This window comes from Haemaphysalis longicornis, unplaced genomic scaffold, assembly GCF_048455015.1.
Source record: "Haemaphysalis longicornis isolate Haplotype H1 unplaced genomic scaffold, Haemaphysalis longicornis Haplotype H1 scaffold_2, whole genome shotgun sequence".
Classification (NCBI taxonomy): domain Eukaryota; kingdom Metazoa; phylum Arthropoda; class Arachnida; order Ixodida; family Ixodidae; genus Haemaphysalis; species Haemaphysalis longicornis.
Genome location: NW_027526295.1, coordinates 124,408,417 through 124,425,297, shown reverse-complemented (window position 1 = coordinate 124,425,297; position 16,881 = coordinate 124,408,417). Strand labels below are relative to the sequence as shown.

At 45.7% G+C, this 16,881-nt stretch overlaps 1 protein-coding gene across 1 annotated transcript in view; it reads right to left on the bottom strand.

The window, feature by feature from the left end:
• Positions 1 to 2,088: 2,088 nt before the first annotated feature.
• LOC144168272 (uncharacterized) overlaps positions 2,089 to 16,881 on the bottom strand; it is a 46,398-nt gene continuing 31,605 nt past the window's right edge. The window contains exon 4 of the mRNA XM_077697288.1: positions 2,089 to 2,262. Within this exon, the coding sequence (XP_077553414.1) occupies positions 2,089 to 2,262 (174 nt within the window). The remainder of the gene's footprint in view (positions 2,263 to 16,881) is intronic.

The window sequence follows — 16,881 nt, the reverse complement described above, 5'->3', positions numbered from 1 at the left end:
CCAAAAGCACTACCTGTCTCGAGGTCTTCGTTGCAACTTTTATAATAGATTCATTGGCGTTTGCTGTGGTGTTCAGAAAAGGAGCCAGCAGATTACACTGTTTCTGTGTTTAGCTAATGCAAATACTTTACATTTTTGAGATACGTCGAAATTATGAACAAACTTCGTTAATCTTTGGCTGTAAATTTACGAAGCGACGTGCCTTGGATGCTAACCTAAAAATTTGCACCATTTTCTCACCTGTAATAACAGGATGAAAAAGTTATGGGAGCATAGCGCTACGCACTAATGACGTTTTGACGAAAACTGAGCTTGACCATGGTAAGCGATGATGACTAGATATACAGGGCTACCCAGAATTTCGACCATATCGGTACCATGTCCAACTTATAGCATGTTCAGTGAACTTATAGGCGTAATCGGTCATTCCTATACATTCTCCCCAATTGTTTAGACAGTAATCCAGCTCAGAGGTTTGTGATGTTTTTCCAGAGTTTTCTACCAAGTTCATTACAGGCGTTCCCATGAAATCTGTTATATTTCTGGCTAAGTATGTAAGAATACTGATGCCTGTATTACATCACCCAGGCCCAAATGTTCCCTTCCCTACCGAACATGACACTTTATATATGTGATTTCCTCCGTTTTGATGTCTCGGAGCACACAATTGTTGAAATACCAGTGCTGAGAACTAGTCGACAACAAAAGGTTATAGCACTAACGCAAATCGAAGTTTTTGAAACCAAAACAAAAGTCCTTGTTAGCCTTTCCCGTACTTATGTAGCGCTTGACATCTTGCAGAAGCAAACCGCGTTCATAAACAGTGTGACAAAAGATTCTGTCAGAGTCATTTTCTACCTCATAATCATATTTAACCCTCACGAGCTTGAATAGTTGTTTTGTGGGGCCTCTAGTCACGTGGAACTTGGCTTGCATATAAACTATTAAACACATTAAATGGGACATATTTTAATCTTCTTGAAACACGGTGTTAATGCGGGAGTGTTGGTACATACTTAAAGCTTGATAACAGCGGTAAACAAAACAAAGAGAAGGGGAAACGAGATAGGCGTTCTGACTCGTATCGCCTTCTCTTTGTACTGTCTTAGCGCTTTTATAAAACTGTCAATCTCCTTGACGCTGATTCAAACAAACCTAGTGAACGAATCAAGAAAACAGCTCAGTGGCTAAGGCGTTGCGCTGCTGAGCAGGAGGTCGCGGGTTCGATTCCCGGCCGCGGTGGCCGCTTTTCTGATGGAGGCGAAAAGCAAAAACGCCCGTGTGTGCGAGATTTCGGCGCACGTTAAAGATCCCCAGGTGGTCAAAATTAATACGGAGCCCTCCACTACGGCGCGCCTCATCGCCTGCGTTGCGTCCGCGTGTTAAACCCTACAATCAATCAAATCAATCAAGAAAACAAAGAACCCAAAGGCTGTTTTCCTAATTTAGTTTTTTTTTTACTCCCATTCAGCTCCTTCAGAACCCAAGCAACTCAACCTGCAAAGGAGCTTCAAGTTCACTACTAGACACCTTTAGTGGCGAAGCTCATTAAACCTCGGGCTGTAGGCGTCTCAAGACGTCGTCGTTTCTTGTCGTCGTATTCTCATATAGTCACGGTACTAAAACACCGAGACAGTCTTTTTCAAACCCCTTGCGCCAGAACGTAACGTGTACTAAAAACACCGAGTCACGCATTTTCCAATGCCTCGCACTACTTCTTAGCATAATTCTTAGCTTGCTGTAGCGTGTGACGCGAAGAAAACTTACAGCCAGTCTGCCTCTCATTTAATTGCTTCAATTCGGTTCAACGCAAGAGCGGGTGCAACCGCCTCAGCAAGTGCGCGATCCTAAATTAGCGCGCGCCGAGTTGCAAAAGAGAGACATAAAATCTTTGAATGCACCTATACGCTACATGACTGGCGCTTCTTCAGGTATCACGTTAGCGGAGATGGCCCAGAATTCTTTTTATGAGGTCATGCCTGTCTTTCAAAGTTCAAGGTCAGTTCTGTTTTAAAAATTGCGGAAATTTCATAGGGCCATGATACTATTCTTTTGTAGTAGTATATATTGCCGACTGTTTGTTCTCTGTCAAAAAGACAAATATACCTTTGTTAAGGAGGTTTCTTCACTCGTCATCTTCCCAATAGATTCCGACGATATCTCTTCGCTGGCATTCAAAGTACTGATGCTGGTTTCAGTAGACGAATCCATGGCTGTCTCGGAGTGTGTCTCGCTAGTAGGTTCTGATACTGTGCTCCCTTCCTAAAAAGGAAGAACACTGGATGTTACGACGTTTACAGGAAATATACGATGCTTTAATGTGCTTACAATAATTGATTCTGTCACTGCTCCTCCATTACAACTTCTCCTAGTCATACGTGTTGCTTTACAACGGATTTCAAATCGCTTTGAACATAAAAAGCTGCTGCCGTATGGTGGTAGCTGATTTCTTCTAGAACTACCATATTTTAGTAATGTACCAGCCATGCGGAATAATAGATGAAATAAAATGCACGCGGTCAGCTTTCCTAATGTTATACCACCTGGACCGAACAGACAAGGGCGGTTAAAAGTAGAGAGCTTGTTTACCCACTCAGTGCAATTAGAAGCAAACAATGAAAACTGGGCGCGATGTGTATTCGATGGTTAAATACATTTAAACTCGACGCACTGGCTATGCACTCGGATAAGGTTGCCAAACGCGGCAAGGGAAACAAACAGGTGGCCGGCTCCAAATTTTTAACGAGTGTTACGGTGCAGCCTTCCTTGCAGAAGTGGTGAAGCCACTGCTATGGCGAAAATTCCCCCTGCACGGCATGGGGCCAATCGTGGAAAACGAGAAACACGACGATCGGTGTTGCGTCCCACAGGATCTAAAACGATCACCTGCTGTGTCTTCGATTTTTCCATTTTGAGAATAGTGTAAAGACAGCTAATTCAAACCACATATACCTCGTCTCATCTTGGTGAAGGTGCTAGAACGATCCCTTGAGGTGACGGATCTTCAGAGCGGACGCCAGCTCTCTCAGGATAACATGCTTACTGATTCTGGGCAGCGCCATCAACCGGCCATGGCAGCGTTGATTGTGTTGTCCCACCACCGGGATCCTGGATTTTTCTACTGCACCAGCGACATTGACGTGAACGACTGGCTGACCATGTATAAGGGCGTACGTAGCCATAACAACTGGGATCCCACGATCATGCTGGCCAACATCGTGTTCCATCTCAAGGGGACGGCCTTCACGTGATATGATACCTATAAACATGAGCTCCCACACTGGGATATCTGCAAAGGGAGGCTGAAGAGCGTGTTTTGGAAGCCCCTCGGAAGTCTGCTCGATGCTAAACAAGCGCTTTCCACACGGCCTCAGACGGCCACGGAGGCGTATTTAGCATATATACAAGACGTGCGTTCCCTTTGCGTCAAGATGGACCGCACCATGTCCGCGTCCGACAAGATCGACCCCATCTTAAATCATTGCCGATGACGTCTTTGACTTGCTTTTTATGACCACAACATGACATGTTGCAAAAGCGGTGGACAAAGAGTATGATCCCACACACTGACCCTAGCCTGATTTAATATTAATAATAATCATCATCATCACCACTAGCCCACCTAAGCCCACAGCAGGGCAAAGGCCTCTCCCATTATTCTCCAATTTTCCCGGTCCTGTGCCAAATGTGACCAATTTGTCTGTGCAAACTTCTTGATCTTATCCGCATCTAACTTTCTGGCGCCCCCTGCTAGGCTTGCCTTCTCTAGGGGTCCACTCTATTACCTTAATGACCAACGGTTATCTTGCCTGCGCATTACATGCCCTGTCCACGTCCATTTCGTCTTAAGTTCCACCAGTATATCCTTAACACGCGTTTGTTTCCTAACCCATTCCGTTCTCTTCCTGTCCCTTAATGTTACACCTATCATTTTCCGCTCCATTGCCCTCTGTGTCGTTCTCAATTTAAGTTGAACCCTCTTATTGAGCCTCTACGTTTCTGCCCCGTAGGTGAGTAGCGGTAACACGCAGGTGTTATAGACTTTCTTCTTCAGGGACAATGGTAGGCAGCTATTCATTATCTGAGAATGTCTGCCGTATGCACTCCACCCCATTCTGATCCTTCTAATTATCTCTGCCTCATGGTTGGGATCCGGGGTCACAACTTGGACAAGTAGATATACTCTTTTACCACTTCCACTACTTCACCCCCTATCCCAAACCGTTGTGTTGTCCCATGGTTATTGATCATTACTTTAGTTTTCTACATATTAAGTTTCGGGCCCACGGTTCTACTCCGTTCGACTAGTGCGGAAAGCATGCTTTGCAATTCGTCCCCCGAGTTACTTAGCAAGGCAACGTCATCAGCAAATCTGACGTTACTGAGGTATTCTCCATTAACCCTTACTCCCACCTGTTCCCAATCCAACGTTCTGAATAACATTGGAGAGATTGTGTCTCCTTGTCTGACGCCCTTCCTTTTACGGCTCTCCTTATGGAGGATGATGGTATCTGTGGACCCATTGTAGATATTCTCTAGTATTTTTAAGTAATGCTCATCTACTCTCTCTTTCCGTAATGCCTGAATGACTGCTAGGGTTTCGACCGAGTCAAATGCTTTCCCATACTCTATGAAGGCTATATATAGGGGTTCAGTATACCCACCGCACTTCTCTATCACCTGATTGATCGTGTGAATATGGTCCATTATTGAATAACCTTTACGGAACCCTGCTTGTTCTTTAGGTTGACTGAAATCTAAGGTTGCAGAAATTCGGTTAGCGATTACCTTGGTAAATACCTTGTAGACGACTGACAGTAAGCTGATCGGCCTGTAATTTTTCAAGTCCTTCATGTCGCCTTTCTTAAGGATTAGGATGATGTTCGCGTTCTTCCATGATTCCGGTACCATTTGGTCATTAGGCATTGCGTATACAGGTTTGCCAGTTTTTCAAGGACAATTTCTTCGCCATCATTTAAGAGGTCTGCTGTTATCTGATCCTCCCCGGTGCTTTGCCGCCTTTCATTTCTTTCAAAGCCTTCCTTACTTCTTCGGTCATTACTGGTAGGATGCCTATCTTCTCTGAACTACTTTCTCGTTCGGCATTATCCTGGATGTCCTGGTACTGTACAGATCCCTATAGAACTCCTCAGCCACTGTGACTATGTCATCCCTATTTGTGATGAAATTGCCTTGCTTGTCTTTAGGTGCATACATCTGATTTTTCCCCACGCCAAGACGCCTCTTTAATGCTTTCAGGGTACCTCCGTTCTTTACAGCGTATTCGGTCCTCTACATATTATACCTCCGTATGTCAGCTGTCTTACACTTATTCATTAACTTAGAAAGCTCCGTTAGTTCTATTCTGTAAGCTGGGGTGGAGATTGTCATGGTTTGCCGTTTTCTAATTAGATCTTTCGTCTCCTGGGAAAGTTTACCAGTATCCTGTCTAGCCATCGTGCCCCCGACCTCTACTGCACACTCCGTGATAATGCGTGTAAGGTTGTCGCTGGCTTCCTGTGTCCTAAGCTCGGCTTCCTCAATAAGAGCTGTGTATCGGTTCTGCAGCGCTATCCTGAATTCTTCTACTTTATGCCTTACTGTTATTAATCGGCTTCTTTCGTACTAGCTTGTTACGGTCCCTCCTCAACTCTAGCTTAATTCGAGATCTTACCTTACGATGGTCACTTCACCTTACCCTTCCGAGCACTTCCACATCCTTCACAACACCAGGTTTGTCGCATAATATGAAGTCTATTTCATTTTTATGGTCCCCATTCGGGCTCCTCCACGTCCACTTCCGGCTCTCCCGTTTACAGAAGAAGGTATTCATTATGCGTAGGTTATTCCGTTCTGCAAACTCAACTAGTAGGTCCCCCCTGCTATTTCTACATCCCAGAAGATAGTTCCCAACTGCCTTGTCTCCAGCCTGATGCCTGCCTACTTTAGCAGGCATCAGGCTGTGTTTTTACTTTAGCCATTGCCGATTCCACATCTTCATAGTAGCGTTCCACTACCTGGTCGTCATGGCTGGATGTGGGGGCATAGCCCTGTACTACCTTGAGCTTGTACTTGTTATTGAGACTAATTATAAGACCTGCTGCCCATTCGTTAATGCTATAGTATTCTTCTATGCTGCCAGCTAAGCTTTTATTGACTAGAAATCCTACGCCCAGTTCTCTTCTGTCCTCTAGGCAGCAGTAACATAAAACGTGTCCATTTTTCAGCACCGTAAAGGCTTCACCTGTTCTTCTAACCTCACTAAGCCCTATGACATCCCATTTGATGTCCTTTAATTCCTCCAACAACACCTCTAGACTCGCTTCAATAGGTAAGGTTCTCGTGTTAAACGTTGCCAGGTTCAGATTCCAATGGCGGCCTGTCCGGGTCCAGGGATTCTTAGCACTCCCTGCTGCGTCACAGGTCTGACCGCCACCGTGGTCAGTTGCTACGCAGCCACTGGAGACTGAGAGCCGTGGGTTAATTGGCGTATTCATGGGAGGTTGTGGCCGTTACTACACCAGGGTAGCTAATCCTGCTCTGGTGATGGAGTGTGTTACCGGCAATGGTCGCCGGGGTCAGGCCGCACCCCAATCCCCAACTGCAATTCCAGAATTACAATTTTTTTTAGGGGCGAAGCTCCTTAAGGCGTGGGTCTTACCATCCTCGACGTATGTATGTAGCTACCTCTAGTTTAGTTCTTGGATTGTTTACTAGATGGCGTGGCTACCTCTAGTTTAGTTCTTGGATTGTTTACTAGATGGCGGTACTTGTATATGATGAAAAGATGCGCTTGGATTGTTTACTAGATGGCGTGGCTACCTCTAGTTTAGTTCTTGGATTGTTTACTAGCTGGCGGGGAGCGTTGTAATAAAATCCGTTCGCTGTTGGCGCGCGCTCGGAGTCGCCCGTTGGATAAGGCTGCAGATGTGCGAGCCCGCGAGGCAGAAGCGCTCCGTGAAGCTGCGCGACGCCGCCGTCAAGATCCTGCCGTACGAGAGCGGGAGGCCGAAGCGTGTCGTCTGGCTGCGCGACGACGCCGCCAAGATCCCAGCGTTCGAGAACGAGAGGCCCAAGCGTCACGGCAACGGCGCGAGGACCCTGCCGTACGCGAAGCGGCACGGCTGCGGCGCGAAGAGGATCTCCAAAACGTCAGAGAACGGGAAGCGGCGAGAAAGCGCGCGTATCGGCAGGCAGACCCCGATGCAGTGAGAGCTCGTGAGGCGTCTGCAAAACGCATCAGGCGAGCTCAGCCCCAAGGTGCCTACGCGCGGTTTAAGCGAGACTTTCTAGACGTTACGTTCGGACACAGATGTAGTGGGCGAACTTTCACTGAAGAGTCACGGTTTTACCGATGATTTCCCCTCAGGAGCTTCGCCCACTCATCATCATTCACCCCGTGGATATGCTGTGAATTTTTTTTTTGGGGGGGAAGGATGATTGTCCGGCACCAGGATTCGAACCACGGTCTTTCTACACACGACGCGGAAAATCAAAAGTTGCCCGGGGGACATACCGTAACAAAACACGCAGCTTATTTTCTTCCCCCGTCGGAGACTGACCTGGGCCCCGGCCGTCTGTGCGAACGCGAATGCACACGTGCCTGCTGAGTTGACATTTAAACACACGTCAGGGGATTAGCGCGCTCGAGAAGTTTCGGGATTAGAATTCCTTCGTTGAGGAGCAAGTGGCCTACTAAGAGGGAGAAAAATAAGAAGTAGCCCAGGGGCACATACCGTAACCTTTTCTCCGAACACGCAGCGTATTATCTGCACGCGGCGGAGACTACATGAGCGGGGTCCTGGGCCTCTGTGCGAACGCGAATCCGAGGGACGTACCGCAGCGTTCTCTGCACGCGTAGCGTATTTCTTACCCACGACGGAGACGGAGGTGGGCCCAGGAAGGTATGAGAACGCGAATGGATTGTTTTGCTTTCTGAGTTGGTTTTTAACTGCTCGGCGGGGGATTACCGCCGGTCTGGATGCTTCTAAGTTGGCATTTCTAAGCGGCGGGGTCAGTTCCCTTGCTAAAAATAAGGAAAACATAAAAAGTTTCCCGAGGGACATACCACAGCGTTGAGCTCTGCACGCATAGCGTATTTCTTCCCCGAGACGGAGACGGAGATGGGCCCAGGAAGGTATGAGAACCCGAATGGAATGTTCTGCTTTCTGAGTTGGATTGTAACTTCTCGGCGGGAGATTAGCGCGGGTCTGGATGCTTCGAAGTTGCATTTCTAATCGGCGGGGTCAGTTCCCGTGATAAGGAAAAGGAAAAAAATAAAACGTTGCCCGAGGGACATACCAGAGCGTTGATCTCTGCACGCATAGCGTATTTCTTCCCCGCGACGAAGACGGAGATGGGCCCAGGAAGGTATCAGAACGTATGAGAATCCAATCCTAAAAGCGCTTTCAAAAACTTGGCAAGCCTCGCTATCCACGCTTCTGATTGATTGATTGTATGGTTTAACGCGCCGACGCAACGCAGGCGATGAGGCGCGCCGTAGTGGAGGGCTCCGGATTAATTTTGACCACCTTAGGATCTTTAAAGGAGCCATGAAGACAAAATACAAGTTGGGTTTATTAGAAAGACTACTGAGTCCCGATAACAATGATACCAATATCATCGCAATCTTCGAACAAATAACGGAGATATTAAAGAAAACGTGTGAAGCAGTCGCGACCCCCTCGCCTATTTCCCGCAACTTTTCTGTGACGTCACGGAACCTTGTTTGTGCGATTGGCGGCCGCCTAACTGACCTGTCGCGACGACACATGACTGGACGTCTGTAATGGGGCCTCTAGTTCCATTTCACCGCATCACTTGAATGCTAACGTGCAGTTAACGCACTGAAAATTATGTTTTATTGTAGGCCCGTATGACGTCATTCTTGCTCATAACACGTCACTGTGGCGCAAAATTTGAAAGTTTTTAAATACTTCTTGCTTTTTTTTCGTTAAAAAACATCTTTTGGAGCTGTAATGGAGCTGAGTGAGATACTGAATCCTAGTTCTTTCAAATTACATCAAGTTGTATTTTCTCTTCATGGCTCCTTTAACGTGCGCCGAAATCTCGTACACACGGGTGTTTCTGCTTTTCGCCTCCATCAGAAAAGCGGCCGCCGCGGCCGGGAATCGAACCCGCGACCTCGTGCTCAGCAGCGCAACGCCTTAGCCTATCCACGCTTCTGCCTCAACATTCATCCCCTCCCCCCACCCTGCAACCTACCGAGCTCCTATGGTTACTAATACACAAATGCATCAACAGCTTGGGGTAATGTGACAAGGCAGAATCAATCGTGCCCCCAATAAAACGTCTGGCCATCAAGATAGTAACATTCTCGCCACTTGTTGGGACAGTCACTGAGCCCTACCGTCTCCGAAAACATGAAACCGGCTCACCCATTACTAACCCTTGGAAAGAGCAGCCGTGCCGCTTCCCACAAACCCCCTCGTTTTGTTGATGGGCTGGAAGATTATTCTTTAGGAGTCTTTTTTCACCATTTCTACCCCTTGCTGCGACGTGTGCACGACAAAAATAGCGTATTGTACAGGCCTCAGCAATATATAAACGCTAGTATTGTCATCCTGGTGTTTAAAATGGATGACCATCATCGCCTTACGTCAGCCTATCTTCCTAGGTCTGCAAAGAGTCATCGCAGTTATCAAAATTTTGAGCAGCATTATTCGCCACTAGGAAAGATTGTTCGCTACATTGATTTTAGTGGTTCGTTATCCCATCTAGGCAGGCAACTTTTGTACCGAGAAGCACCCTGTTTCTACTACAACGACTCCGCTTGTCTTCAGGGTTCCGCGAAGCCTGTTTGAAGGTATTTACTGGCGTTTGTACCGGCACTGGGCAAGAAGCCATTGTAATACTTTCTTTAATTTGTTTCCCAGTACAAATTGTGTTATACGTTTTTGATCTTCCCTGAATTTTTAAATGTTCATCCTCCTGCAAATAAGCGGAACTTAGTTATGGTGGCCTCATTGCAAACATTGGTAACATTTGCTTTGATTTCTACAGTTTGAGATGGTTTGGCAAAAAATTTCTGATCATCTTCTAAGCCGTTACAAAAAGAAGCATAAGTTATCCCAGCAGAATTGATGGGACTCTACATGTGCAGACATCGAACGTGCTGCATCTTGGCGCCCAAGGATGACCAGACATGTGCGGGTACCCGGCGGGGTGACGCATACAGGACCGTCTTCAATTTAAATCCGTGCAGTGAACATACCTTTGAACAGTGAAGTGAACAGGCCAATGAACAGGCCCTGGGTGTTTAAATGCTTATTAAAAAGTTCACTCGCACGAGCAGTTTTGCCCAGAATTTACTACTTGTTTCGAGATGTTGCAATGGATCATAGTAGCACAACTCGCTCTCAATGGAATAAGAGCGCGACAAATTTCTTAGCTGCAGTTAAAGGCAGAATATTCACAGTGTTACAACAACCCATGGGAAATGGTTGCGGACTTTCATCCAAGAGCGTCCCAGTAAACACACTAGATTCGGATAAGTACACGAGAACAGAGTACAGGCAGGTGCATGTGTTCTATCTACACATCTTAAACGTGAAACTTGCGTGTAGAATACTGCACTTTTTATACCTAGCAATCCCTGCTGAGCACCCGCCTCTTCGATTTGATGATTGTTTCTACAAATATATTAATATTCAGTTTTGCCTGCACAGACCAGCTTCTTGATTATACGTCCTCAGGCAGATCTGCAGATGTTCTCCGGACGCACTAAGCAAAACTGCGTCGTCTGCTATTCTCAAATGGCTAAATTATTCTCCGGTTATCTGTATTCCAGCGTTTTCCAGGCGATGTTTCCCGAATACCTCTGTAGAAAGGAATAATTTTAGCGAGATGACACTCCCAGATTGCTTTGAAACCCCCTTACTCCTAAAGCTATTGAAAAAAACCTGACTGGTGCCACTATATACTGAGCAAAATGTCTTCAGAAGGCTCGAGTCCATAACTCGGGTAGGCCAAGCACCATAGCTCAAGCTTCCATCAATGTGCATGCAACTGCTACAATAACATCGGATGAACGTGCGTTTTCCCTTGTCACAGGTGAGGTTGACCAGTCGGACCCAGTAACGCCTGATGACGTTTCTTCACCACTCGAAAAATTCTCCTAAAAGTAAAAATAAAGGGTGCATTGGTAAAATCACGCGACAAGCGTCTATATGCACCGGGAAAGAACTGCAATTTGTTGCCGTCTTGATCGAGGCAAAGGAGATATTAGTTGAGCGGATAAGCAACTGCCACGTTTGAAACACCATTATTCACACAGATGTCAGAGAGGTATTTGGGTTGGCATTTAGCATTTATAAGGACCACGGTCCGAATTAAAAGGACCTTCTGTATAAAGGCTTATTATTTCAATTTACCCTTTGAGCACAGAATCCAGAAAAATGGCGGACACATTAGGAAGGCTTAAAGGGCTTCCCTCATCTTGCCTACTCAAACTTTTACTGTTGCGCTGTGTACGTCAGGCGCGGGCAACTCCATAGCATACCAAATCAAAGGCCACCGTAGGGTCAGTCCCGATACATTGCCTGGCTAAGCACAAACCTGGCAAACCCTTACAGAAGGAGGCAAAGCAACGCAACGCTTTTACATCAACCGCCATGTTTTGCATTTCCCACAATTATAGACGCAGCATTACGACTCTCCCACAACCCCGCTGTCTGACAAACTGCTCGAGCGTGCAACCTACCCCTCTTACATGTCTCAAAATTACCACCACAACCGCAAATTTCGCGAAAACGGTGGACATAGAGCTATCTCTCGCAGACCGGACCACTCCTGATCTAACAGTATCCATCCAATCTTGAAACCAATCCAATTTTACGACTCTGCTATCAACAACTTGGCTAGCGGCACTGTCCACTCTTCTCTCTCTCAACATTCATCCCTTCGTCGCGTATCTAGCAGCTCTGTTTACCCTTGCACACAGGAAGAGACGGCGTCGGATAATGTAACACGGCAGAATCACTAGTGTGCCTTATAAGACGTCTTCCGATTTAAAGAGTACTCCGCCAGGGACATTCTCGCCACTTGTCTGGAAAGTCTCTGACCTCTACCGTCTCCCCCAGCATGCGAACTTTGGCTCACCCATACCTAATCTCTCGGAGGGACGGTGGTTTCACCTCCTTCAATCTGCATCGCTAGTACTCAGACTTTGTTCAAACTTTGTTGCATAATTAATTCATAATATTTATATTATTGGTACTTTGATATAAGACGGAATACATTTTCTTATAAATTTCTTCCAATCATTGCATTTGCGCTTAAAGCTGAACCGAATTTTAAAAAATCTGTGTAAGCACGGGTGTAAGCTTGGTGTTCGAAAAGAAGTCGTTCCCACATCGTGTGTTGCACAGTGCAGCATGTTCATCTACAAGGGAGTAGGATTAAATAAACGGCTGTAACTCTTGCTTTATTGAAACTATCGCGACACCACGTATACACAAAAAAAGCTGCTAAACCGACTGTGCTATTAAGCCGAGTTTCGTGTATTGTCGCAACAATTTGGTTCGTTGTGAAGTTGTAAATATTGTGCAATTGCCGTCTGCTGTCAATACATGGTTCTCTACCGATGGAATATGATTACAGAAAATGGCTGTCACTCCCGTCTAATAAACCTACCCGACACAAATTATATTACAACTAGCCTCTACGGCGAGTGTAACATTGCCACGAACTTTGTTTGCTTTCCTAAAGTGCATAGTCCACACCAAAGTTGTTAATATGAGCAATACCTGTCTGCAACCAACTCTTGGGCTCCTGCTGAAGGGAAACGGACAGCCCCATGTTTGTCCGCTAAAAGAAAGGTCTTGTACGTCGAAGTTTCATTCAGTTAATTGACAAAGAAGTATGAGCAATCTCAAAAGAAAAAGAAACGTGTTTAGTTTTGTGCACTGCTTGGACTACGCCCCGGTCAAAGAACATTGTAGATCACGATGGGGCTCGGCACAACTTTCTCTGGACATCCTCTTCACAAAGATGAAGGGGATTGTTTTCTAAGTGCGGAAGCCCTTTGGAGGCCGCTAGTTTGGTTTGGTGCGGGTGATGGCAACGATGACGGCCATGGCCACGGTGACGGCGTCGTTACCGACCGAGTGAAGGCGGGAAGAAATCGGCGGAGGAAAATGTGGCGAATGTGGGGAGGGAGGGCAATATGGTGAGCCCGCACGAGATGCTCGTTGGAGCCTGTGGCCAAAGTGTCACGGGAGGTCGACACGTGCTGCTGTGGTGCCATCTCTCTTACTCCCTCCCCCTCACACTTCATGCAGGCTGTAATACTCGGTGCGTAACCCATCCGTACCACGTGGCATTTGCGTGGGAGGTTCAAACGCGTTTCGCAACACCATGGTCGCCGGCGGCGGCGACGCCCTGCGAGATAGCAGCGCAGTAGCGCGCGCCGCCGTGCGTTCGCTGATTGCGCGATCACTTCCTGATACTGAATAGATACGCGCCGTGGCCGAAAAGACTGCAGTTCGTGCTCCGCACATATTTCGGACGGGGGAGTACATTAATGGTCAGTGAATTTTTTTTTTCATTTTCCTTTTATTCCATTAAGTGGCTCAGGTGAGATACTCTGTTTAGGTAGGGTTAGGTTGTATTACCTCAGGTTCGATGTGTTTAGGCTACGTGAGTAAAGATTGCGTTAAGTTGTTCTGATTTATAAGGCTGTATTGGCTAAGGCATTGCGCTGCTGAACACAAGTCGTGGGTTCGATTCCCGGCCGCGGCGGCCGCCGTTCTGATGGAGGCGAAAAGGAAAAACTCCCGTGTGTACAAGATTTCGGCGCATGTTAAAGGTCCCCAGGTGGTCAAAATTAATCAGGAGTTTTCCACTACGGCGCGCCTCATCGCCTGCGTTTCATCGGCGCGTTAAACCCTACAATCAATCAAATCAAATTGATAAGGCTGTGATTGATCAGGCTACCCTGAGAATGTTTCTTTTACTTGAACCCGCTCAATAAGGGTATCAAAGTTTTAAATATCTTCGATGATTGCTTTAAAAGTATCATGCATGGTTTTCGTCTTCATCACGAGGTCGTCCTTCGGGTTGTTTTGTATGACTTTTTCTAGTAAATGTACTTGCTTACCACAGCGCTCGTACATTATTTTAGGGTAATTTTTCTTTTGTTTCGCCCTTTTTGGGACACGGCTTTTTCGGAACGTCCCGTGACATTACCCGTGCTTTTTGATACAAAAGGTCACTCGGTGTGATTTTTTTTACATTTTCGTTTCATTTCAGTAAGTAATCTAGATGACATAATTTGTTTAGATCGGGCTACGTTATCGTAGCTCCGGTAAGGTTTGTTTCGGGTACATTACTTAGCTCTGTGTTAGGTTGTGTTATGACTGCAAAGCTGTTAAATTAGTGATTGGTTAAATTTCACCGTGTGTAGCACGCTGCCGGGCGTCGACGTCCGAAACGTCAATGAATAGAAATAGCTGATAAAATCGCGTTCCTCATTGCGAGAGGAAATATACTGAGTGCGAACCGTGTGGTTTCCGCGACGTTGTGGGCAGGTTCAACATGGTCCAGCAGAACGACTTGAATGCGATGGGGATGACACCCAAGTCTGCCAAAGCGTGAGGATACAAAAGCGCAAGTGTGCTACGTGATGTTTGCCATGTTCGGTTGCGATTCTACAACCCGCTTTCCTACTGAGGTATTGTCACGTCACCAAGAACAACGCATCGTCCTTGAAACAATGAAGTTCACTTAAAGCGAACGCGGGCAACTTTTAAATCAGAAATTTGGTACGCACCCGGAATATTAGGTACTGTGATTGGGAAAGTGATTTCTGCGCTGTAGTACTTAGGTATAAATAAACAACCGACTGTTTCGCCTGGTTGTTTCTACGCGAAAAGGAAAAACCCGAAGGACCCTCTCTCCAAAAATGCTAGAAACAAACAACGAGGTGCAGAGGCAGAAGACAGAAATGTTTAAGGCGGCATCCTGTGAAGAGATGGGCCGAATTACGCAGAGTGTGGCACTTAACAGCAATGGCTGATAGTGTCTTGTTATTAACTGCAGTAGCGCCACGAGACTGTTGGGAAAAGCGCACTAAAAAAGTGTAGTCTTGGCTTATAAATGCAAGATCCTGGGTCCTTTCGGGTGACACCTACGTGCAAGGAACGAGCTTAATATATTCGGTAGGAAGAAAAAAATGCTTTAACATTTTTATTCAGCGTTTTTACGCTGATAGTTGCTATTTATTGGCGCAAGTCCAACTAGGGCAAAGAGGGCTAAGAAAGCTTGTTGCTAGATCTTCACGACCCAAATTTGCGTATTGCATAGGCCTCAACATTTTATAACAGCTATTAAAGCCACTGCGGAATCTGCGAACGGATGGCCATAGTCGCAGTACTAGAATTTCAGCCTACATTGATAAACTAACACTAGTGATTCAAGATTTCATAATTCGGAGCAGCATCCTCCGCCACCAGATAACGTTCTTTCTCGAAATTGTTTCGTGTACCGCATCTAAGGGTCAAGGTTTTTACTAAAAGCACTACCTGCCAAAAGCACTACCTGGGGTCTTCTTTACCACTTCTATAATACAATTATTGGCCATTGGTGTGGTGTTCAGAAAAAAAGCCACCAGACTGTTTCCATGTTTAGCCAGTGAAAATATTTTACATGTTCGATATAAGGACAATTTTATGAACAATATTTGGCTGTATATTTATGATGAGACGTGGCTGGGATGCTATCCTAAAATTTTGCGCCATTTTTTTCACCTGTAGTAACAGGATGAAAAAGTTACTAATTACTTGTTGACAAAAAAATGAGCTTGACTGTGGTAACCGATGATGACCAGATATACAAGGCTACAGAGCATTTCGACCGTATTGGGACCGTGTCCAACCTATAGAATGTTCTGTGAACTTAGCGGCGTCATCGGTCGACAGTCTACAGTCATTTACATTCTCCCCATGTGTTTAAACAGTAATTCAGCTCACGGATTTGTGCTGTTTTTCCAGAGTTTGCTGCCAATTTTATTACAAGCGTTCCCATCAAATCTGTTATATGCTGGGTAAGTATATAAGAACACTGATGCCTGCATTACATCCCCCTATGCCCAAATGTTCCGTTATCTACCGAATAAGGCAATTTATATATGTGATTTCCTCCGTTTTGATGTCTCGGATCACACAATTGTTGAAATACCAAGGCTGATAACTAGACGACAACAAAGGGTTATAGCACTAACGCAAACCAGAGTTTTTGAAACCATAAAAAAAAATTCGCCGCGTATCTGCTCCTTTTGTTGCTAATGTCGTCAAAAGACGAAGTTTTTGAAACCATAAAAAAATCCTTGACAGCCTTGCCCGTACTTGTGTAGCGCCTGACATCATGCGGAAGAGAAGAGCGTTCACAAACGGTGTGACAAAAAATTGTATCAGTGGTATTTTCTACCGCATAATCATATTTATCTCTCACGAGCTTTATTAGTTATTTTGTAGGGCCTCTAGTCCTGAGGAACATGGCTTGCATATCGCCCATTAAACACATTAAATACAACGTTACTAGATCTTCTTAAAACACGGTGTTATTTTGGGCCTGCTGGTACATTCTTAAAGTTTGACGACAGCGGTAAACAAAACACAGAGAAGGCGAGACGAGATAGGCGTTCTGACTCGTATCGCCTTCTCTTTGTACTGTCTTGGCGCTTTTATCAAGCTTTCCATCTTCTTGACTCTGATTCAAACAAACCTATTGAACGAATCAATAAAACAATGAACCCAAAGGCTGTTTTTCTAATTTAGTTTTCCCTTGACTGCCATTCAGAGCCTTCAGAAACCAAGCAAGTAAACCTTCACAGGAGCTTCAAGTTCACTACTAAACACTTTA